This window comes from Saccoglossus kowalevskii, chromosome 5, assembly GCF_978046115.1.
Source record: "Saccoglossus kowalevskii chromosome 5, keSacKowa6.1, whole genome shotgun sequence".
In the NCBI taxonomy this organism is placed as follows: Eukaryota; Metazoa; Hemichordata; class Enteropneusta; family Harrimaniidae; genus Saccoglossus; species Saccoglossus kowalevskii.
The window spans coordinates 32,187,979-32,215,603 of NC_140645.1; the positions used below are offsets into that span (position 1 = coordinate 32,187,979).

A 27,625-nucleotide genomic window follows, 5' to 3' on the forward strand; every position below is an offset into this window, starting at 1 on the left:
AAAACGAAAGAATAATAAAAAAAAATATTGGTGAAAGAATTCTACAAAATCATATGGGGGAGGATAGCTAAGCGTGTGTAGCTATTAACATCATTATAGGGTATTACGCTTACCGCTTTCAAATAATTTCAATTGTGAATCAAGTACGCGTATAAAGTTAATAACGAGTTGGTTTGTTTCACATTTCTCTCAAAGAGGGCGCTTCATATTAGCATTGACGGAACGCAGACAATCATGGTAAATACATTGACTCATTGTAATGACATAGATTGGCGTTCCAATGCGGAAGTTAAGCTTTGAGTTTTAAGTGTACACTGCGTGAGATTTGTGCGTATCTGTATGAACATATAACATTTCAGTAAACTACCAGAAGAAGGGAAATGGTCCAGAGTATAGTAACCGGGCTCTACATTGCGTTGCTTTTCATGAAGACGTCGATAGGTATTTACTAACAGTCAATAAATCTTTTAGTGAACATTGACGTGAGTTGTAGCTGTTCAACCACTAAGTATACTGTGCCATTGTTGTTTTCATTTCCGTCTCCATACAAACTAACATGACATGCTGTACTTGATGACGTGAAGAATTGGCAATATGAATGTCGATTTGTAGCATTTGTAGTATACACTGAATGTTTCAGTGTTTCATTACCTTGTGAATGCATGTTATTATACTAAACGTTACTATTGCATTGGGAAAAAATAAAATGGTCACCATGGTTTCTTAATATCGTTATATTATACTTAGTATTTTGTCAGGTTCTAATTGGACCAACTGGTATAGAATATGCCAAACCAGGAGAAGATGTAACCTTGGACTGCTCTATAGACTGGCAGTCAGTTTCAAAAACTGTGAACTGGATTAAAGTTGGTGAGAGCGGTGCACTAGCTGAAATCACAGACCAGGGTTCTAATATTAATGTAGGTGATCCAACCAATTATGGTGTTATATACACAGCGCCATACAGATACGACTTGGTAATATATAACGTGGATTTAGAAGATGATGATGGGGAGTATGATTGTTATTTTAGTTTAGAAGGCAATGCAGATGGGGAAGTAGGAACACTTACTGTACTTGGTAAGTAAACTAAATTGCAGCAAATGGAAATTCATAGGCATCTTCTAAGACGCGAAGTAAAAATGTCGTAAATATGCAAATCGTTTTGGGTTAATTCAACAGCTATAAGTAAAAATGTAAAAGTTAACAGTGGATTAAATTAAAAACAAACAGTTATGTGACTTGAACACTTCCACGTATTGCATTTGGCGAACAATCAAGTGGACAATGAGTCAGGTTTCCCTGAGATCACATGATTACATTGTTACGATTTAGAATTATAAACTGTTATGTCAATAGTACCATGCTTATATTACTTGAGTTGGTGTCTTTGCTGTTGAATTGGTAATTAATGGAGATTGGCGATATTCAGTATTTTAATTAGATACTACCACATACAATTTGAAACAATAAATGAAACACACCTTGATGATGTTGACGACGCGCACATTTCATATCGTTCAAAGTTTATAAGTAGTGAACAAGATGAACATGATCAGACAAAATATAATGCGAGTTGGTTTAACTGGCACATGATAAGTTCTTCCTTATTTATTGGTCCCGATGAGCACCAATGTTCGCCGGATTTTCACAATATTGCGATTTAGTCGTGTTATACACGTACCGGGTAGAAGTAAGGTAAATTATTTGGATAGTATGGGATTGCAAGGGAAGATATATTATTCGAGTGTACTCTATCTTTTAAATGTTTATGTTCTGAATTCCGCGGGGAACCTTCCGCTCAATCCTCTATGTCGCTATTAATTAACATTTCTGTGTCTTGGCTGATAAATCTACGATTGCCATACTGTCTCCCATTATAGTTTACTTTCAGTGATTGACAATTTCACAGAGAGGTCTTAACTCAAAACGTTTGTTGTGGACAGCAGAGTAAAAATTGACATCGACAGTAGACGAGATATTTGTTATGATTATTCAATGACTGATTTGGTGACTGAGATTTTAAATAGTGATGGAAAATATATATTTCTAAACCCCATTCAGTAAAAGTAAAATCTGGCAGAATCGTATATTCAAACAAACAAACAAACACATATCACTATTATTACACTATAATGCGATGAATTTTATATTTCAATAATATTTTTACTAAAACGTCACAAAATTACTATAATTAAGTATTCCGATCTGATGTGACATTAATTGCCCAGCCCATTGATGTGTTGAAAGGTAGAATAATCTTCTTGAAACCTTAGACCCAATCTTAATTTGTCAATATACATAATTCACAATAGAACTGGCACTCACTTACAGCATTGATATTCGTGATATTTATTGATGTGGGCGTGTGTGATACTTGGTGAATATTTACTACAAGGCCAACAGAACAAATCAGTTTACCAAATACCGGTGCCTGGTATGCGGTTCAAGTGTTGATGTTGTTATTCCAGGAGAATCAATAAAACTACGTTACAAAGTAAAACAAAAATACGCATTTGTAAATCTACGGATAAATAGATTAAAGAGTAGGAGGGGGAATTTCACATAAAACTAACATTCAGATTATTGAACGGAACCCATATATTTACTATAAAACCCATTTCAGAAATGTATTTCTGTATTTTCTGCAGACATTTATTTTTACTCCTGCCAACATTTATTAGAATACTAATATATTGTCTTGGTAGTAAAAACAACAACTATAATATGGTGATCAAACATACAAATTCACAAACAACTTGCATAATAAAAAATATTTACATTTTGTATGTTTCTTTCAACAAAAATAATCGGAAAAAATATTGTTTCTCCCGCAAAATCTGCTTAATAAAACAACGATTTTATTCCCTAACTATAATGTAACACTATTTGTCTTTACAGATGGAATAGATTCAATCAGAATAGTTGTTGCAACTGATGAAAATGAAGCGAAAGAGTACTCATGTGAATCCACCGATGGTAACCCAGCAGCTGAGTTAACATGGACAATAGGTGGTAAAGATATCACAGAATACAGTACATATACAACACAAGTCAGCGATAATAATGACAAACTACATAACAGTATGAGTGTGTTGAATTCTACATTAAATGCATCAGATAATGGAGAAGCTTTGAAATGCCAAGGATTTCAACATGAAAAGTTAACAGAAGTTAGTGCCCGTATTTACATGAATATAAAACGTAAGTGACTTCTATATGATTTCAATGATTCTTTTGTTATTTAGGACAAGATATTTTGTTTTGTTTATACAAATGTTGTATTGCAATATTTTGTATTGTGTGTTTTTTTATTTACGGGTAAAATGAAATTAATTATGACCACAGAACCCTAAATGCCAGTAGGCAGATCGGTGTCTCCGATTTGCAATTCAGAGGGCACCAATCCCCAACTAATCTCCACTTTCTGTATGAGCACATGCCATTACACACTCTTTCAGTCGTCCAAGTATGCCTCTTGTTTCAAGTATCCAATAGCTACAAAGAGAATGTATCACTTTTCCATACAATTTCCGCCCATTTCATACGGATTCGCAGGGCAAATTTACCACTTGTCGCTAAATTAATCATTACTGCTCTCTTTGCATACCCTCAATTCGGTGTGCCAATTCCTATAATTGGTCTTCATCTTAAAGTCACTAGGTACCAACAAACTCATGTAATGGTTAGAACAACTAGTCTGAGTGCTAATGTGACAAACAAGGTTCACACAGAACCAAAAATACACAGAGTGCGAAAACTGTGCTCATCCAATGTATAATTTATTGTATTGTACTTTTAATGAACTGCAGTGCAGCATTACGTGTATTTGCATGTATTGTACCAACGTGAGTTGAGATGGGTTGTGTTGACAAGTTCATCTTTAACATCACGGTCTTATGCATGTGGTAATAATAATTTGTATATGCATACTGAATAACAACAATTATCATATGCAATTTTTGTATCTACTATTTCTGTTGTTTGAGCTGGGGAGTAACAAAATATTTATAATTAGTCACATGACAAGTGTTATTTTTTGGCAATGAAAAAAATGGTGTCTTTGATCGTAAGTGAACCTTCGATAGGCGCGCTCTTGGACACTTCCATTCTGAAATATGGCTATACTACTAGAGTTAATCTTCATAACTGTATACATTTTTAATATACAGGTTCCAATTAACTTTGTCAAAAAGGATTCAGTCCAAATCAGATATAGTGTATTCACAACATACAAGTGCATAACCCGTTACACAGCGCACAAATATTTACTTTGTACATGCAGTTGCCGTATGATAATGCAGCAAGAGATATCGTATGTGATATTTTCAAAAGCAACGATATTTTGTCGAGTAGAAACGGTAAATATGAACATACAAATCTATGTCATTACCAAAACATAAATTATATTACCAATCTTTTTCAGATATTCCAAAAATTTCCAAAATTGAAGTAATTTCATGGTGTGAGAGTGTGATCAATGTGGCTTGTGTAGATACAGCCAATCCAGATTCATATCAATATGAATGGGAAGCTGAGGGTGGACAGACTGTAACTGGCTTTGAGAATATATGGGAACTTACAGATACTGGAGATAATGACCAAGAAGAGATTACATGTACAGCTACAAACACTATGGGATCTAGTACATCATATACACAAATAGTCTACAAACCATGTAAGTATACAATGTGTTCACATTATAGTGACATCAGAGGCAATATGTACAGCTACAAACACTATGGGATCTAGTAAAACTATATACACAAATAGACTACAAACCATGTACGTATACAATGTGTTCACATTATAGTGACATCAGAGGCAATATGTACAGCTACAAACACTATGGGATCTAGTACACCATATACACAAATAGTCTACAAACCATGTCAGTATACAATGTGTTCACATTATAGTGACATCAGAGGCAATATGTACAGCTACAAACACTATGGGATCTAGTACACTATATACACAAATAGTCTACAAACCATGTAAATATACAATGTGTTCACATCATAGTGAGATCACAGGCAATATGTACAGCTACAAACACTATGGGATCTAGTACATCATATACTCAAATAGTCTACAAACCATGTAAGTATACAATGTGTTTACATTATAGTGACATCAGAGGCAATATGTACAGCTACAAACACTATGGGATCTAGTACATCATATACTCAAATAGTCTACAAACCATGTAAGTATACAATGTGTTCACACTATAGTGACATCAGAGGCAATATGTACAGCTACAAACACTGTGGGATCTAGTACACCATATACCCAAATAGTCTACAAAACATGTAAGTATACAATGTGTGCACATTATAGTGATATCAGAGGCAATATGTACAGCTACAAACACTATGGGATCTAGTACACCATATACCCAAATAGTCTACAAACCATGTGAGTATACAATCTGTTCACAATATTGTGACATTAGAGGCTATATGTACAGCAACAAACACTATGGGATCTAGTACATCATATACACAAATAGTCTACAAACCATGTAAGTACACATTGTGTTCACATTATAGTGACATCAGAGGCAATATGTACAGCTACAAACACTATTGGATCTAGTACACTATATATCCAAATAGTCTACAAACCAAGTAAGTATACAATGTGTTCACATTATAGTGACATCAGAGGCAATATGTACAGCTACAAACACTGTGGGATCTAGTACACCATATTCCCCAATAGTCTACAAACCATGTAAGTATACAATGTGTACACATTATAGTGACATCAGAGGCAATATGTACAGCTACAAACACTATGGGATCTAGTACACCATATGCCCAAATAGTCTACGAACTTTGTCAGTATACAATGTGTTCGCATCATAGTGACATCGGATGCAATATGTAAAGCTACAAACACTATGAGATCTAGTACATAATATACCCAAATAGTCTATAAACCATGCAGGTATACAATGTGTTCACATCATAGTTACATCAGAGGCAGTATGTACAGCTACATACACTATGGGATCGAGTACACCTTATACCCAAATAGTCTACTAACCATGTAAGTATACAATGTGTTTACATCATAGTGACATCAGAGGCAATATGTACAGCTAAAACCCTATGGGATCTAGGGTACAATATACACAAGTAGTCTACAAACCATGTGAGTATACAAAGTTTTCACATCATAGTGACATCAGAGGCAATATGTACAGCTAAAACCCTATGGGATCTAGTGTACAATATACACAAGTAGTCTACAAACCATGTGAGTACACAATGTTTTCACATCATAGTGAGATCAGAGGCAATATGTACAGCTACAAACACTATGGGATCTAGTACACTAAATACACAAATAGTCTACAAACCATGTGAGTATACAATGTGTTCACATTATAGTGACATCAGAGGCAATATGTACAGCTACAAACACTATAGGATCTTGTACACTATATACACAAATAGTCTACAAACCATGTGAGTATACAATGTTTTCACATCATAGTGAGATCAGAAGCAATATGTACAGCTACATACGCTATGGGATTTAGTACATCATATAATCAAATAATCTACAAACCATGTGAGTATACAATGTGTTCACATCATAGTGAGATCAGAGGCAATATGTACAGCTACAAACACTATAGGATCTAGTACACCATATATCCAAATAGTCCACAAACCATGTAAAGTATACAATATGTTCACATAATAGTGACATCAGAGGCAATATGTACAGCTACAGACACTATGGGATTTAGTACATCATATTATCAAACAATCTACAAACCATGTGAGTATACAATATGTTCATATCATAGTGAGATCAGAGGCAATATGTATAGCTACAAACACTATAGGATCTAGGACACCATATATCCAAATAGTCCGCAAACCATGTAAGTATACAATGTGTTCACATTATAGTGACATAAGAGGCAATATGTACAGCTATGGGATCACTATGGGATCTAGCACACTATATACCAAAATGTCTACAAACCATGTAAGTATACAATGTGCTCACATTACAGTGACATAAGAGGCAATATGTACAGCTATGGGATCACTATGGGATCTAGCACACTATATACCAAAATGTCTACAAACCATGTGAGTATACAATGTGTTCACATTATAGTGACATCAGAGGCAATATGTACAGCTACAAACACTATGGGATCTAGTACACCATATACACAAATAGTCTACAAACCATGTCAGTATACAATGTGTTCACATTATAGTGACATCAGAGGCAATATGTACAGCTACAAACACTATGGGATCTAGTACACTATATACACAAATAGTCTACAAACCATGTAAATATACAATGTGTTCACATCATAGTGAGATCACAGGCAATATGTACAGCTACAAACACTATGGGATCTAGTACATCATTATATCCAAATAGTCTACAAACCAAGTAAGTATACAATGTGTTCACATTATAGTGACATCAGAGGCAATATGTACAGCTACAAACACTATGGGATCTAGTACACTATATACACAAATAGTCTACAAACCATGTAAATATACAATGTGTTCACATCATAGTGAAATCACAGGCAATATGTACAGCTACACACACTATGGGATCTAGTACATCATATACTCAAATAGTCTACAAACCATGTAAGTATACAATGTGTTTACATTATAGTGACATCAGAGGCAATATGTACAGCTACAAACACTATGGGATCTAGTACATCATATACTCAAATAGTCTACAAACCATGTAAGTATACAATGTGTTCACACTATAGTGACATCAGAGGCAATATGTACAGCTACAAACACTGTGGGATCTAGTACACCATATACCCAAATAGTCTACAAAACATGTAAGTATACAATGTGTGCACATTATAGTGACATCAGAGGCAATATGTACAGCTACAAACACTATGGGATCTAGTACACCATATACCCAAATAGTCTACAAACCATGTGAGTATACAATCTGTTCACAATATTGTGACATTAGAGGCTATATGTACAGCAACAAACACTATGGGATCTAGTACATCATATACACAAATAGTCTACAAACCATGTAAGTACACATTGTGTTCACATTATAGTGACATCAGAGGCAATATGTACAGCTACAAACACTGTGGGATCTAGTACACCATATTCCCCAATAGTCTACAAACCATGTAAGTATACAATGTGTACACATTATAGTGACATCAGAGGCAATATGTACAGCTACACACACTATGGGATCTAGTACACCATATGCCCAAATAGTCTACGAACTTTGTCAGTATACAATGTGTTCGCATCATAGTGACATCGGATGCAATATGTAAAGCTACAAACACTATGAGATCTAGTACATAATATACCCAAATAGTCTATAAACCATGCAGGTATACAATGTGTTCACATCATAGTTACATCAGAGGCAGTATGTACAGCTACATACACTATGGGATCGAGTACACCTTATACCCAAATAGTCTACTAACCATGTAAGTATACAATGTGTTTACATCATAGTGACATCAGAAGCAATATGTACAGCTAAAACCCTATGGGATCTAGGGTACAATATACACAAGTAGTCTACAAACCATGTGAGTATACACAGTTTTCACATCATAGTGACATCAGAGGCAATATGTACAGCTAAAACCCTATGGGATCTAGTGTACAATATACACAAGTAGTCTACAAACCATGTGAGTACACAATGTTTTCACATCATAGTGAGATCAGAGGCAATATGTACAGCTACAAACACTATGGGATCTAGCACACTAAATACACAAATAGTCTACAAACCATGTGAGTATACAATGTGTTCACATTATAGTGACATCAGAGGCAATATGTACAGCTACACACACTATAGGATCTAGTACACTATATACACAAATAGTCTACAAACCATGTGAGTATACAATGTTTTCACATCATAGTGAGATCAGAAGCAATATGTACAGCTACATACGCTATGGGATTTAGTACATCATATAATCAAATAATCTACAAACCATGTGATTATACAATGTGTTCACATCATAGTGAGATCAGAGGCAATATGTACAGCTACAAACACTATAGGATCTAGTACACCATATATCCAAATAGTCCACAAACCATGTAAAGTATACAATATGTTCACATAATAGTGACATCAGAGGCAATATGTACAGCTACAGACACTATGGGATTTAGTACATAATATTTTCAAACAATCTACAAACCATGTGAGTATACAATATTTTCATATCATAGTGAGATCAGAGGCAATATGTATAGCTACAAACACTATAGGATCTAGGACACCATATATCCAAATAGTCCGCAAACCATGTAAGTATACAATGTGTTCACATTATAGTGACATAAGAGGCAATATGTACAGCTATGGGATCACTATGGGATCTAGCACACTATATACCAAAATGTCTACAAACCATGTAAGTATACAATGTGCTCACATTACAGTGACATAAGAGGCAATATGTACAGCTATGGGATCACTATGGGATCTAGCACACTATATACCAAAATGTTTACAAACCATGTGAGTATACAATGTGTTCACATCATAGTGAGATCAGAGGCAATATGTACAGCTACAAACACTATGGGATCTAGTACACCATATGCCCAAATAGTCTACGAACTTTGTCAGTATACAATGTGTTCGCATCATAGTGACATCGGATGCAATATGTAAAGCTACAAACACTATGAGATCTAGTACATAATATACCCAGATAGTCTATAAACCATGCAGGTATACAATGTGTTCACATCATAGTTACATCAGAGGCAGTATGTACAGCTACAAACACTATGGGATCTAGTACACTATATACCCAAATAGTCTACAAACCATGTGAGTATACAATCTGTTCACAATATTGTGACATCAGAGGCTATATGTACAGTAACAAACACTATGGGATCTAGTACATCATATACACAAATAGTCTACAAACCATGTAAGTACACATTGTGTTCACATTATAGTGACATCAGAGGCAATATGTACAGCTACAAACACTATTGGATCTAGTACACTATATATCCAAATAGTCTACAAACCAAGTAAGTATACAATGTGTTCACATTATAGTGACATCAGAGGCAATATGTACAGCTGCAAACACTGTGGGATCTAGTACACCATATTCCCCAATAGTCTACAAACCATGTAAGTATACAATGTGTACACATTATAGTGACATCAGAGGCAATATGTACAGCTACAAACACTATGGGATCTAGTACATCATATACACAAATAGTCTACAAACCATGTAAGTATACAATGTGTTCACATCATAGTGACATCAGTGGCATATGTACAGCAACAAACAGTATTTGATCTAGTACACCATATACCCAAATAGTCTACAAACCATGTAAGTATACAATATGTTCACATCATAGTGACATCAGTGGCAATACGTAAAGCTACATACACTATGGGAGTTAGTACATCATATACTCAAATAATCTACAAACCATGTGAGTATACAATGTGTTCACATCATAGTGAGATCAGAGGCAATATGTACAGCTACAAACACTATGTGATCGAGTACACCATATACCCAAATAGTCTACAAACCATGTAAGTATACAATATGTTCACATCATAGTGACATCAGAGGCAATACGTACAGCTACAGACACTACAGGATCTAGTACACCATATATCCAATAGTCCACAAACTATGTAAGTATACAATATGTTCACATCATAGTGACATCAGAGGCAATATGTACCGCTACAGACACTATGGGATCTAGTACACCATATGCCCAAATAGTCTACGAACTTTGTCAGTATACAATGTGTTCGCATCATAGTGACATCGGATGCAATATGTAAAGCTACAAACACTATGAGATCTAGTACATAATATACCCAGATAGTCTATAAACCATGCAGGTATACAATGTGTTCACATCATAGTTACATCAGAGGCAGTATGTACAGCTACAAACACTATGGGATCTAGTACACTATATACCCAAATAGTCTACAAACCATGTGAGTATACAATCTGTTCACAATATTGTGACATCAGAGGCTATATGTACAGTAACAAACACTATGGGATCTAGTACATCATATACACAAATAGTCTACAAACCATGTAAGTACACATTGTGTTCACATTATAGTGACATCAGTGGCAATATGTACAGCTGCAAACACTGTGGGATCTAGTACACCATATTCCCCAATAGTCTACAAACCATGTAAGTATACAATGTGTACACATTATAGTGACATCAGAGGCAATATGTACAGCTACAAACACTATGGGATCTAGTACACCATATGCCCAAATAGTCTACGAACTTTGTCAGTATACAATGTGTTCGCATCATAGTGACATCGGATGCAATATGTAAAGCTACAAACACTATGAGATCTAGTACATAATATACCCAAATAGTCTATAAACCATGCAGGTATACAATGTGTTCACATCATAGTTACATCAGAGGCAGTATGTACAGCTACATACACAATGGGATCGAGTACACCTTATACCCAAATAGTCTACTAACCATGTAAGTATACAATGTGTTTACATCATAGTGACATCAGAGGCAATATGTACAGCTAAAACCCTATGGGATCTAGTGTACAATATACACAAGTAGTCTACAAACCATGTGAGTATACAATGTGTTCACATTATAGTGACATCAGAGGCAATATGTACAGCTACAAACACTATAGGATCTAGTACACTATATACACAAATAGTCTACAAACCATGTGAGTATACAATGTTTCACATCATAGTGAGATCAGAAGCAATATGTACAGCTACATACGCTATGGGATTTAGTACATCATATACTCAAATAATCTACAAACCATGTGAGTATACAATGTTTTCACATCATAGTGACATCAGAGGCAATATGTACAGCTACATACGCTATGGGATTTAGTACATCATGTAATCAAATAATCTACAAACCATGTGAGTATACAATGTGTTCACATCATAGTGAGATCAGAGGCAATATGTACAGCTGCAAACACTATAGGATCTAGTACACCATATATCCAAATAGTCCACAAACCATGTAAAGTATACAATATGTTCACATAATAGTGACATCAGAGGCAATATGTACAGCTACAGACACTATGGGATTTAGTACATCATATTATCAAACAATCTACAAACCATGTGAGTATACAATATGTTCATATCATAGTGAGATCAGAGGCAATATGTATAGCTACAAACACTATAGGATCTAGGACACCATATATCCAAATAGTCCGCAAACCATGTAAGTATACAATGTGTTCACATTATAGTGACATAAGAGGCAATATGTACAGCTATGGGATCACTATGGGATCTAGCACACTATATACCAAAATGTCTACAAACCATGTTAGTATACAATGTGCTCACATTACAGTGACATAAGAGGCAATATGTACAACTATGGGATCACTATGGGATCTAGCACACTATATACCAAAATGTCTACAAACCATGTGAGTATACAATGTGTTCACATCATAGTGAGATCAGAGGCAATATGTACAGCTACAAACACTATGGGATCTAGTACACCATATGCCCAAATAGTCTACGAACTTTGTCAGTATACAATGTGTTCGCATCATAGTGACATCGGATGCAATATGTAAAGCTACAAACACTATGAGATCTAGTACTTAATATACCCAAATAGTCTATAAACCATGCAGGTATACAATGTGTTCACATCATAGTTACATCAGAGGCAGTATGTACAGCTACATACACTATGGGATCGAGTACACCTTATACCCAAATAGTCTACTAACCATGTAAGTATACAATGTGTTTACATCATAGTGACATCAGAGGCAATATGTACAGCTAAAACCCTACGGGATCTAGTGTACAATATACACAAGTAGTCTACAAACCATGTGAGTATACAATGTTTTCACATCATAGTGACATCAGAGGCAATATGTACAGCTAAAACCCTATGGGCTCTAGTGTACAATATACACAAGTAGTCTACAAACCATGTGAGTATACAATGTTTTCACATCATAGTGAGATCAGAGGCAATATGTACAGCTACAAACACTATAGGATCTAGTACACTATATACACAAATAGTCTACAAACCATGTCAGTATACAATGTGTTCACATCATAGTGACATCAGAGGCAATATTTACAGCTACAAACACTACGGGATCTAGTACACCATATACCCAAATAGTCAACAAACCATGTAAGTATACAATGTGTTCACATTATAGTGACATCAGAGGCAAAATGTACAGCTACAAACACTATGGGATCTAGTACACCATATAGACAAATTGTCTACAAACTATGTAAGTATACAATGTGTTCACATTATAGTGACATCAGAGGCAATATGTACAGCTACAAACACTATGGGGTCTAGTACACCATATACACAAATAGTCTACAAGCCATGTAAGTATATAATGTGGTCACACTATAACGACATTACAGTCATTATGTACAGCTATAAATACTATGGGATCTAGTACACCATATACACAAATAGTCTACAAACTATGTAAGTATATAATGTGGTCACACTATAACGACATTACAGTCAATATGTACAGCTACAAACACTATTGGATCCCGTACACCATATACCCATATCCTGTAAATATACAATATAATGCATGTCTACGTATGTATAGCATGGCGTACAATGACCGTGTAGAAAGTATGGCGTGATGTGAAACACACATAAATCATAGCTCCGCACTCATATCATAACATATCATAAATGTATACTTGCAGGGACATCTGGTTGAAATGTTTTCCATGTAAGTTGTACTTCTAGCGATAAATTAGTTATTATGTAAATGTGTCAAAGGAATGCCGTTCACAACTGTCATGGTATTTTTGTCTGTAAATATCGTTAATAAAATAATACGTGGTGTACTGTTTTCTAGTTTTACTTTATATCTGTTTATTGTCGTCGAACGAAAGGTTTGATTTGTGGCTGATCAGTCTTACTTTCATATGCATATATTCAATTCAAATTAATGGTCCTTTCAGACATAGTGGCGCTTTCCTGAACAATTGATTAATAGGTTTTACACACACTATTTCTCCTGTTCGTTCACAGATGAAGCCACAGTTAACGCTATCACAGAGTGTCCCCTCAAAATCGAAGCAGGGTCTGACGCCGTGTTAGAGTGCGGCACAGATGCTATACCACCATTTCCCGATAACGAGTATTGGGAATGGTTTCTACAGGATGGGTCAGATTACATACGAATAGATTCTTCTGATGAAGGGTATAATATTGATCCAGTGGAAGGTGATGAACAGAAAACAACATTAACTGTATTTGATGCAGAAGGTGTTAAAACATATCGCTGTCAACTTGGAGAATCATACGCGGATATTGAAGTCCAGGCAATAGGATCAGGTGACTGTCTATTGTGATCCGTTTTTTTAAAATAAATCTAGAAGTCACATTGCCAGGGTGTATTGCTTTTTACCAACAATACCACCGAGTCACTGAGGACATACCACCTGGTCACTGAGAACATTGATTATAATTACGTGAATTATCAATTACAGCATGTTATATTTGAAAATGTATAAAATGTAAATATTCGATGTCGACATAAATTTACATAATGTAAACTTAGTTCCATATTATACAAATGACGATTTGCATATGCATACAGTTATGACATGTATAATCTAACACGACAATAACATTTTGTGTGTTATTTCAGACGAGGATTCGTGTATCGCATGTGTCGTCATGGCGATATTACTTACAGTTTTTCTTTGTTGCTCAGTGACTGCAAATATTGTAGGATTTGTTTTACATGCACGTCTTAAACGAGATTTTTACAAGCAGGTATGTTCTGTGTCAAATAAATAACTTAGTATTGTGTGTTTGTCTGTGTATTAGAAATCAATCAGGTGAAATTAACTTGGCTTATTACTTCGATAGATAACGCTATTCGAGAGATCCATACAATTCGTATCCATCTCTAAACAAACATTGTTCAAACGGTAGAAATATTTATCCGGGACATTTTGTCTGAAGTTGATTGATTGTTCAAGAAATTAGCGTTTATGTGAGTACTCTGTAATTTGTTCACAGTCTATGTCACGTGATGATTATACAACACTTTCTACAATGACTAAAGATGCAGTGCATGTGTATGAAAGACCTACATTAAAGCCAGACGAGGTAATAAAACATATTATTAGGTGATGTATTCATACAGTACAGATATGGAAACTCTAGGAAATATACCATATAATGTAAACTATATTATTAATTAACAGAAAATCACAAATAATATATTGTTTTTCAATTGACTGATATTCTGGCTAACTATCATGATGATTGTATGAATTAGAAAATTGTTTAATAATAAATATAGTATTATATTATATATCATTCCAGAATGTAGAGAACAGTAATTATACGTCACTTTCACCAGAAACAAGAGACACACAATCTGCATATGCGATCATAAACACCACGACTTTGGTAAATATGGATATTTCACAATTGAATTCGTTTTTCACACATTATATTGAATGTCGATTGGCATGGTAGTTGTTTTTACTTCATACACTGAGTGAATATTAACTTTGTGACAGAAACTGGTCATAATATAATATATCCATATGTAACATGTCATTATTTTTAAATATATTATTTATATAAATCAAGGACTAAAGCATTGTTATTGCTATTTGCTATATTTCTTTCTCCTAGAACATCTGAACGGAAAATATGAACGAGATAGCGGATTGATATCCCATCTATACAAAGTCGTGTTATATCATCAAGGTCTGATGGCTGATGTACTCATGTAGACATTATTTTCGATGGGGTGTCGCTCACTTATATTGATGACAGTATACACATATAGTAGTGCAGCCTCATTGTCAATCATTTGCATGTGAATATAGACGAGGTAGTTCACCCCTGACCTTAACGGATTGATCTTTGTACCCAAGTAAACAAGCGTTACCGCACATTTATTTTACCTATTTATATGTATGGTTATGTACATTGGTTCTATGTGTGGTTCTTGTCAATTTTACTAGACAATAATTAACATGTAAATGTCGATTAATATAACTGAATGACCCTAAATCATTAACATTTGTATTCAAGTAAATCATAATTACAGCGCATATGCTTTCACACTCTCATCCATACTCTTTTTCAATCGTTATTGTCACTCCACATGACTTACCAAGGACAACAAAATGTTGTTTTGTCTTAGAAAATTTGATGAAGTATTTGATGCTAGAAAACAACTAAACATATTCTTCTTGCAAAATATTAACTTTTTTCTGAACACAATCTGACAATTTTCGAGGTGTGAGTTAAATTAAAATTGACAATTTGTATATCTTCGCTGGAGCCAGTAATAGTATACTATTCCTAAAGAAATTCGTTATACCTATGTTGTTAGTTAATTATTGGTTACTGAACTTATTTCTGCTTGTTTGATATTTTTTAGTTACAGTTACAGTTAATTTTCATATATAGGTAAACAAATCTCGTGATTCACTCAGTGGCTTGATATCTGTATATAAATTAAAGTAAACCAAGCAAACACGTCACGTGACGATTAAAATGAAAGGAAAATAATTTGAAATAAAATAATATTCTTTGAGATCTCATTATTTTATATTAAACTGAAGGTAATATGATCAAATAAGGGTCTCCTTGTATTGTTATCTGCTGTGTTTTTGTTTTTTGGTAAACTGCCTCGTCATTGTGTATTACAGTTTTCCCACCGTCCTCTTTTCTGTATTACCCTAAACAGCGTTTATAATAATGCAATATTGTGACACTTATGATAATATACGGTGACAACATTCTCATAATCAAATTTACTTGACATCTGCAATCTTCCTGATAATATTTGTAATTGTTAGTATTGTATAAATCTCTTTAAGTTTGACGTTATATTTGATTTACTGTCGAGTAGTATTTATTATCTATCCATGTCATAGACAACATTCTCATAAACATGTATGTTTTGCAATAACTAATGATACATAGCGTGAATATTGTCAATGTATTCGAATCATTATCTCGGTAATTCAAATTTTTCTCTGAAACTAATAATTAAATTGTTAGAAAGTCACTACTAAATAATGTGATACTCGTGTTTGATTTATTGTTCAAGAAATTAGTGTTACTTTAATACAACACTACAGGAAGACAAGAAAAACAATATCTTAACACCTGAAGTATATCATTTAAATCGCCGTATATACTATTTTTAATATGTTAACAATAAATCTTGGACCAAGCACAATTATATATTTAGAACAATGCAATATATGGAACATAGCAATATAAAGATAAACATTAAAACATGCATAAGGTTTCACACTTGTTAAAATGTTATTCAATTTCACCAATTTAATGAAATAACTTCCTCTATATCTAAAAAAATGTGATCAACATTAACTATCTTTTTTTTCCCCACAAACATCTGAAACAAGTGCACACGAGAGCTGACTTGTTACACTAGTCATACAAATTTTACAGTTAGCTCCCATGAAATGAAATTACACTATACAGAATTCAAAATTAATGGCACTGTGAAATTTTAAAGATTTAAAGTGGACACAGACGGGTGGATTTTGTTTCTTAAGCACAGTAGCGTAGTTTTGTGAATATTTGAATGAAACTGAGGACACGAACTCCGATGCAAACACAAGCCTTAAATTCAGTGACATCAGTGAGTTGACCCTTACGCATTTGTAAGTAAATGTATCTAGGCCAGTAGATATAGCCTAACTATTGAGTCGGTGGCACACTCACTTAGTGTAGCGGGTCGACCGTTTTTTGGTGTTCAACCTCGGTAGGATTTGAAACTCACGTATATCGATTACTCCGGTACAACACCCACAATGCAACAATTGACCGGTAAATACTATCTTTACATTCAGTGTACTCGGCGTGTCGAACTGGTATAGTACAGTACCACATCTATTGTAAACAGATACATTGGTTTAGTCACAGAGCGTTGACAAATAGGGCAAGGCAAGGCAAGCGTTTATACAACTGTTTTACAGCACTGCGGAATAGTTGATGTAATATTTTGCTTAACTTTGACAAAACCTACAACAAAACAAGGACATTCTTTGTTGATTAGCCTTAAACAGTTGGTCATATATAACAAATAAATTATATATAATTATCAATGATGACCTAATTTCACAATAATTATAAAAAATGTAAACTTATGGAAATAATTATGGTGACCGAATTTTACAATAAAAAATGTAAACACAATGACAAACAATGCTAACACAAAAAATACAATTTAAATACAAACTACAATGAAATACTAAACTAATAGTAAAAAAGAATTCTCAACAATTCTTAATATTTTAAACAATAACACAACGAATGAATAATGAATATAATAATAAGAAGAATAATGAAACTACATATAAAATATCACTAAAATAATGACACTAACATGCCTATAAAAATAAATGCAATTATGGGCAACATAATATAGCTATCAACACCAATATAAGGGCGTCTTTAAAAAAAAATACTCGTACTCGTTTTTCTGTCCCCCCGAAGCGGGCGCTTCACAGACGGGACACAATTATCGTAATTGACAGCTAACATTGGCAGAACAAAAATAGCGGCTCAATGCGGAAATTAAACTACATTTAATCAGAGCAAGTTTATTCTGAGTGGGTTTTGAGTGCGGCTGAATGAATACAGAACATTTCTGCCAACTTCCGGCAGCAGATAAATGTTATGGATATTGTAACCAGGCTCTATATTGCTCTGTCATTCATTGTAACTTTGAAAGGTAAATAGTTACTATCATTAGATACATTTAGTGTGTACTGACATGGGTAGTGGCTGTCCAACCACGAAGTACACTGTGTCATTTTTGTTTTCAAAATTTGATTTAACTTAAGATTGTTGATTTGATCAAATATATCCTCGAAGTACTAGCTCAACAGCAACACATTCACAACACATATCTTTGAGCTGTGAAAGTCAATGGACATACTCAACAACAATGTCAGTTACCTTATTACAATTTGAATGTAATTACCATCAGGTAATTATACTGAACGCTAGTGTTGCATTGGGGAAACACTACCAAGATAACCATGGTTTCTAAATATTGTTTAATCCTTATAATATTATGCTTAGTTGATTGTCAGATTCTGATTGGTCCAATTGGTATAAAATATGCCAAATCAAGAAAGGATACAACCTTGAACTGCTCTGTGGATTGGCAGTCAGTTGAAAAAAATGTGATCTGGGTTAAAGTTGATGCACTAGTTGAAATCACAGACCAGGCTTCTACTATTAACGTAGGTGATCCAGCTCATTACGGCATTGTGTACACAGCGCCATACAGCTATGACTTGGTTATATATAACGTGGATTTAGAAGATGATGATGGTCAGTATGATTGTTATTTCAATTATCACGGGAAAGACGATCGCGAAGTAGGAACACTTACTGTACTTGGTAAGTAAACTATAACACAACAAAAGGACAATGCTTTGTGTCGTAATTTTTTAATTCGTTTTGGCTTAATTAAAGTATGTTTAGCAATGTAACAGTTGACAGTGGATTCGACATATTCTTTTAAAAAAATCATTGCGGTTACTTGAATAAAATAACATTTGCATTTGCTATCCATCACATTATATGTATAAAGAGCCAGTTTTTTAGGGGCCACATTGTTCAGACTCAAATTCAGAATTATAAATTGATGTTAAGTTAACGGGTATCATATGAATGGGAAGCTGAGGGTGGACAGACTGATACTACATATGTGAACACATGGTAACTTATAGATACTGGGAATGATGGCCAAGAAGAGATTACATGTACAGCTACAAACAATATGGGATCTAGTACACCGTATATACAAATAGTTTGTAAAGTATATATAGTATATAATACATGTCTACGTATGTATAGCAACGTCTACAATGACCAAGTTGAAAGTATGACGTGAACATGTTATTATAGTATACTTGCAAAGACATGTGGTTAAAATGTCTTTCATGTATATTGTACCTTCTAGCGATGAAGTAGTTCTGTGACGTAATTGTGCTACACAAACTGCGTAAGCTTAGTAAACACAATTACGAAATTATAAAAAACATATAGTAAAAATGAAATAAAAAATTAAATTAATGCAGTACAACACATTAGATTTTAATAAGATTCTGTGACGTAAATGTTTGAACGGAAGGTCGTTCACAAGGTCCTGCTGTTATATAAACGTTAAATAAGCTCATTATCAGTGACAAAAATGTGTATACCATTCTATGATATGTGGATGACCAATTGAACGGCATTTCCTACTTATGCAAGTATTAAATTCAGATTATTGTTTCATTCAGACTCTCCCGATAATTGATTTAGTGTTAACACAAACTATTTATCCTGTTTGTTTGTAGACGAACCCACAATTATTGCTGTCACTGAGAGTCCCCTCAAAATCTTGGGAATGGTTTCTACAGGATGGGTCAAATTACATACAGATAGATTCATCTGATAAATATGATATTGATGCAGTGGAAGGTGATGAACAGAAAACAACGTTGACTGTATTTGATACACAGTGTGTTCATAATTATCGCTGTCAACTTGGAGAATCATACGCGAATATTGAATTCCAGGCAACGGGGTCGGGTCAGCTTCGCGGCAGTTAATTCTACCTCTTAATGATATATTAAAAGATTATCTATTTTTTTCAGTAGCAGAATGTAATATTCGAACATGTGTAGATATTGAATATTCATTGTTGTTGACTTAATACGCAAAAATGCAAACTCGCCGTTATTATCCAATTTATCATACATATGGCGATCTGTATATGCACAAGCACAATCGTCATTATTGTAAAAACCTATGACGTAATATTCGATCTATTCACATCGTAGTTTTTTTACAGAAACTAACCAATATCCTTGTATCATATGTGTCAGCGTGGCGGCATTATTTACAGTTCTTCTTTGCTGCTCAGTGACTGGCAATATCGTCGCATTTATTATACATATACGTCTTAAGCGAAGTTTGTCTAAACAGGTTTGCTCTATGTTAAATAATGACGAGTAAATAACTATGTTTTCTATGTGGTGCATATCGTGGATATTGACAATTTATTTGAATAAAATAACCCATTCCCATGGAATTATTGAGATTTCCTATTACAATTAGGTCAAAATATTAATAAATAATAAAAAAAATCTTGTCAAATAAACTTGATAGTGTTATCAGTAACATAGTTTACGTATAAACGGTAGAAATACGTATGAGTGTATTTGTTTAAGTGGTTGTGATTGTTTAAATTAAGGGTTTTATGTTGATATTCTGTATTTTGTTTTAAAGTCTATGTGGGATTCAGGTGATAATTATACAACACTTTCTACAATGACTAAAGATGCAGTACATGTACAAATTACAAATTATTGACAATTTATTACAATCATTTTGAATGTATGTCGTAGTAATACCTAGTGAATAAATTGACACTAACGTCATATACAGTACTATATGAATCTTGTTTGCATAATTTAATAAAAGTGTTTGCAATTTGAACAAAATGTTTGACACGGTAGTCTTTTTACTGAATAAACATTGCACTAGTGTCTCGTGTCTTATTATTTTACCGACAACGTTGATACTATACATGTCGATGCAGTAATGTAGTGGCATTTTCAATTCATTTGCATGTGAATATAGAGGAGGTTGTTCACCCCTATATCGAACACTGAGTGATCTGAACTGTTTGACCTTTGTACCCGAGTAAACCAGCGTTACTCCACATTTAACACACTTATGTACATTTATTGTTTTGTTTGGTTCTAGTCAATTTTACAAAACAAATGAAGAATTTGATGCTAGAATATAGCTGAAAATATTGTCTTTCACAAGAAACAAACTTAACTCCTCGGGGTGTGTGTGCCTTGAATTGGGGATTGAAGCTGATGTCAATGAAGTTGTAGCATCTATTCAGATCATCATCTTATGTACAGTGGTACGTAATGGGCAATGCTGCGTACAATGACTTCCTCTAAGAGAAGTATTTTCATGTAGTGGAATAAGTGATACAATCATTTATCAAGGCAGACATATATTTGCCAATACAAATATCTAATTACAAAATATTAACAAATCATATTTTTGAATGGATTAATAATTTCTGGGGTATCATTATTTTAATTCAATATTTTTTGCTATTTTTATTTTTTTTTCAAATTTTTTCAATTCAAAAATGAAATTACGTCATTTAATAACTTTTATATCGAGCTCCGTAGTGTCACATACCGAAATATGGCACTTTTATTCAGAAAACTTAATTAAATTTAAAATTAAACTACATCTTACCTGCGAATTGCCAATTATTATAAACACACGTCATATTTACATATTATGTGGATGGGCACAAAATGCTATTGGGGCAATAGTGCATTAGTTATGTAGGACAATTGTGGTATCATATGTAATTCACGTTATAAGTATACAACCTGGATATTACTGTTTCTTATCAAATGCAGGATATGAAAAACAATGTTGCCATTATTTTGGTATGTGACCTTTCATCTCATGGAATCCAAAATGGCGCACAAGAGAACATACCCATAGGCCTAACATTTGATATATTTGAAATACGCGTTTTAAAGACCAACAGTTTTACAATTTAAATTATATAACATGGTTAATCACATCTATCACTACTCATTCTATAAAATCTGTATTCCATACTTTCACAAAATCCAGTGAACAGTTAATTGACAGTGGTGGCGTCTATTAGTTTCGTTAAGCAACTATTCGTTAACTTATATAATCATACGCGGATATTGAAGTGCAGGCAATATGATTGCATAGAAAACACAGTCGTATTTTAGCTTTAAATAATGTTTTATATATTATTACAGAAACCGGGCACAATAAATGTATGTTGGTGCATAATTTGCAATCTTCCTTAATTGCTCAGTAACTAGGAGTATTTGAGTATGTAGTACACCACACCAGGAAGGTAAAAACATATATTAACACTTGGAGTATATCATATAAATACACTATTGTTAATGGTTTATTAACAATGAATTTTCTGATCACACACACAATTTACGAATGTGAAATACCGATAACAAATGTAACAGTACATTATATCTCTATTCGAACGTTGCGGGCGCTAATTACCATAGTCTACGTATGAGATCTGAAGTGATTGAAAAAAGAATATTTGCAGTGTGTTTTACTGCAATTAAAACATGCATAACGCTTTACACGAGTTAACAATTTATTTAAGGTAGAGACTCACGTTCCTGGCCTTCCATTTTAACGCCTTTTTTTCTGTATGTGATCACGAAATTTCAAGAGTATGAGTAAATCAGTAGAATGTTATCGCGTAATTATTCATAACATTCATTTACAAGATAATCATCGACATGATCAAATACCTTCCTCATTGTTTTACAAGTTGCCATGGTTTTGCAACAACAATTAAGATTGTTTGATGAGTACTAAGATTAGTGCTAAAATGAGCATCATGCTCAGTATTTTGAATACAAGCTGCAGTTGGTGGTTATTACTGTAGATTGTGAAATGCGATGCTTCACTTTCAAATACGGAAGTATCCTGTTTATTAATCGTATTTCTTCAACTTTTAAACGTAATTTCTTTCTGTAACTTACACTATTATTTGGATAATTTGTTTATATATTCAGAAAATCCCCCCCCCCCTCAATTTAAAATTAGCTACGAAAGGGAGTCCTACCTTAATGAAAACAATTTAACCAAATTTCGTCCACTATAACAAAAACATTGTGGTCAATTTTCACGTATTTTTTTTCTCTTGAGAAACATTTAAATGGCTACTATTACTAGATGTATACTGACTTGTAAACTGGTCATACGAATGTTACAATCAGGTTTATGTAATGATTGCAAAATAATAACGGTGTTGCCGAATTTCAAGCTTCTTTTGTAGAGACTTAAAGTGGACACAGACGGGTTAATAGCAGAGACTGGCGACTTTGTTTATAGAATGTAAGCACAGTAGCATGAAATTTGCATTTGAATGTAACATAGGACGCGAACTTTAATGCAAACACAAACCTTACATTCAGTGACATCAGTGAGTTGACCTTTACGCATTTGATAGTGAATGTATCTAGGCCAGTAGATATAGCCTAGGTATTGAGTCGGTGGTACACTCACTTAGCGTAGGTGTCGACCTTTTTGATGTTCAATTCCGGTTGGTTTTAAAACTCATGTATATCGTCATTACTCCGATACAACAACCTCTATGCAACAAGTGACCGGTGAACACAATCTTTATATTCAGTGTACTAGGCGTTTTGAACTGCTATAGTACAGTACCACGTCAATTGTAAACAGATGCATTGGTTTCGTCACAGAGCGTTGAAAAAGTCATTCATGACAAAGAAAGCAAGGCAAGCGTTTATATACGTTATAAATGTTGTACAACACATCGCAAAGGCTGATGTAATATTTTACTTAGCTATGACAAAACCTACAACAAAACAAAAACAATATTTGTTGATTAGAACAGATTGGTCAGATATGGAGAACAAATCTCACATGAACAATAAAATTATGCAAACATGGTGAAATGATAAATAAATAAAATTATTTATGATGACCGATAATAATTATAAAACAATAACATAAAATATTTTGGCACTGATGTTTAATAATATAGCAATGTGGAGGTGCCAAACACGCGTATTAAATGACTGTATTAATACAAAAACTTATAGGCAAGATAGGATAGTTCAAACGTTGTGAACTGGGTTAAAGTTGAGACCGCTGCACTAGCTGAAATCACAGACCAAGTTTCTACTGTTTACATAGGTAATCCAGCCAATTACGAATCTAGACTCTCATAGTTATCAATGGGAAGGCGACGGTGGCCAGACAAGTAACACTGAAGACAATACATGGGAAGTGACATATACTGGAGACGATGATAAAGAACATATTACATGTACAGCTATAAACAGTCAACATATGAAAAGACTGTGTTTTATTCAGGTACGTGTTTGATCAATTATATTCGATTATGTTTTATGCTTATATTATAAGCAACATTGCTTATTTTAACCTTATTAGCAATGTCGTGTTATTAATTTAAAAACATTTAACCTATTTTCTTCATATTTGGTGTGAAATTGTAATCCTTTGAATGATATGAATGTGTTATTTTAATTCCATACCTTACTGATTTGTTACTTTACTCACTTATGCCTTTAATAATGCTTCTTCATAAGACATATTGATGTTCTAAAATTCTGACCATACAAGGCCGCCCCATAAAATTGTGTGCCGACATTTTCGTATCAATAAATAAGATTCCATTATGTTTTCCTATTGGTAATTATAAGGATTATTTTGCAGATTGTGGCAGTGTTTTTATCCATATGGCTGATGGTGTTTGTGAACATAGTTTGCATGAAAGATATTGAATGATCATTTCAAGGTGTGTCAAACTTATACGTATTGTCATGATTATTTTGGAATTATGATTGATTTCTAATTAGCTGACAATTTGATATCAAACAATAGCATATGCAATGTTCTATCGGTAGCCCTTGTTTGAGTTTGATATGCTAAGATAGCACCACTATCATCACGCTAGACAGTCAAAGTTTACTGATATCCCACAACTATTTTTGAAATTGATGTTCACCTCAATTTGTTTTTTCTTTTCTTTTAGATTAAAGCGCCTCAATTAATATAGCGATGAAATATGCTTACATATGTACAAAAATTGTTTTATTTTCAATTTAATTTGTGTGCACATGTAGAAATGCTTATTCATTAGATGAGTGTCATCTTTATCTTATATATAGTCCATGAGACCTACACTAAATACATTCGAAAACTATGGGAGACATAGAGGAATTTATATTACGGAAGGTATACAGCAGAAATGTTATCTGACGAGGTTGTTATGTTATTGTACTGATAGTAACACAAAAAACATAAAATATAAGTTTTATTCACACGAGTACAATATTTTATATGTTTTTAATCATTGTAAATATCGACCATTTTCTTAACATTGTGTTTTGAGTTGTCCGAATTAGAGAATGACTGATTCTATTGTAGAATGTGGACGAGAGAGATGTGTTGTTCGGTGGAGTAATTTTGCAGATCAACATTTTTGACCAATTTGTGAGTGCTGATTTAGACGATGTATGTTATGCCGGCCTTTTTAAATAATGCTTATAGTCTAAGCCTACTAGGAATGTTCATTTCATAGACATCGTAGCTAGTTTTCCCTTCGATTATGGAAATATAGATTTGGTCATTTTAGATATTTCTTTAGCGTTTTTCAATATTTTGTTACAATGTGCTTTACACATAGGGTTAGTATGAATATCACTAATAGAGTTGATCGCTTTTACAAATAGGGTTGGTAATTATTACAAATTAGGCTAATTGGTATTTAAAATAGGTTATTAATTCGTTATTACAAATATGATTGATTGTTATTATGAATAGGCTCGGCTTTAAACATACATGGTTGATCGTTATTACAAATAGGGTTGATCGTTATTACAAATAGGGTTGATCGTTATTACAAATAGGGTTGATCGTTATTACAAATAGGTTTGACCGTTATTACAAATAGGGTTGATCGTTATTACAAATAGGGTTGATCGTTATTACAAATAGGGTTGATCGTTATTACAAATAGGGTTGATCGTTATTATTATAAATAGTGTTGGCTTTAAACATATATGGTTGATCGTTATTACAAATACGGTTGATCGTTATAACAAATAAAATAGGTTTGACCGTTATTACAAATAGGATTGATCTTTATTACAAATAGGGTTGATCGTTATTACAAATAGGTTTGACCGTTATTACAAATAGGGTTGATCGTTATTACAAATAGGGTTGATCGTTATTACAAATAAGGTTGATCGTTATTACAAATATGTTTGACCGTTATTACAAATAGGGTTGATCGTTATTACAAATAGGGTTGATCGTTATTACAAATAGGGTTGATCGTTATTACAAATAGGGTTGGTCGTTATTACAAATAGGTTTGATCGTTATTACAAATAGTTTTACAAATATGGATAATCGTTATTACAAAAAAAGGTTAATCATGAACGTCAGCGTTATTAAGTGTGAAGACCAAGTTTAGTACACACATTTTGTAATACAACCACGATGCTTAATATTCAAACAATCACGAATGCGAGCCGGAAAGAGTGTTGGTGAGCAAGTACTTTCCTTGTCATAGTTAATACGTCACTATAACATTCCAACGAAATAATGAAATAATGATGCTGGAGGAATTTCACATTTATGAAAAAACGAAGGAATAATAAGAAAATATTGGTGAAATAATTCTACAAAATCACATGGGGAGGATAGCTATTATCATCATAATACACTTACCGCTTTAAAATAATTTCAATGGATGAATCAAGTACGCATGTAAAGTTAAAAACGAGTTGGTCTGTTTCACATTTCTCTCAAAGAGGGCGCTTCATATTAGCATTGACGGAAGGCAGACAATCATGGTAAATACATTGACTCAT

The 27,625-nt window shown here is 33.6% G+C and overlaps 1 protein-coding gene across 1 annotated transcript; it reads left to right on the forward strand.

Moving 5' to 3' along the window:
• Window positions 1-276: 276 nt before the first annotated feature.
• On the forward strand, window positions 277-17,177 carry LOC146746064 (uncharacterized). The gene is made up of 9 exons (XM_085498932.1): window positions 277-441; window positions 748-1,080; window positions 2,902-3,204; window positions 4,427-4,678; window positions 14,151-14,456; window positions 14,773-14,900; window positions 15,150-15,239; window positions 15,459-15,545; window positions 15,777-17,177. The coding sequence occupies exons 1-9, from the start codon at window positions 381-383 to the stop codon at window positions 15,783-15,785; spliced, it is 1,569 nt and encodes a 522-aa protein (XP_085355058.1). The 5' UTR covers window positions 277-380; the 3' UTR covers window positions 15,786-17,177.
• Window positions 17,178-27,625: the final 10,448 nt, after the last annotated feature.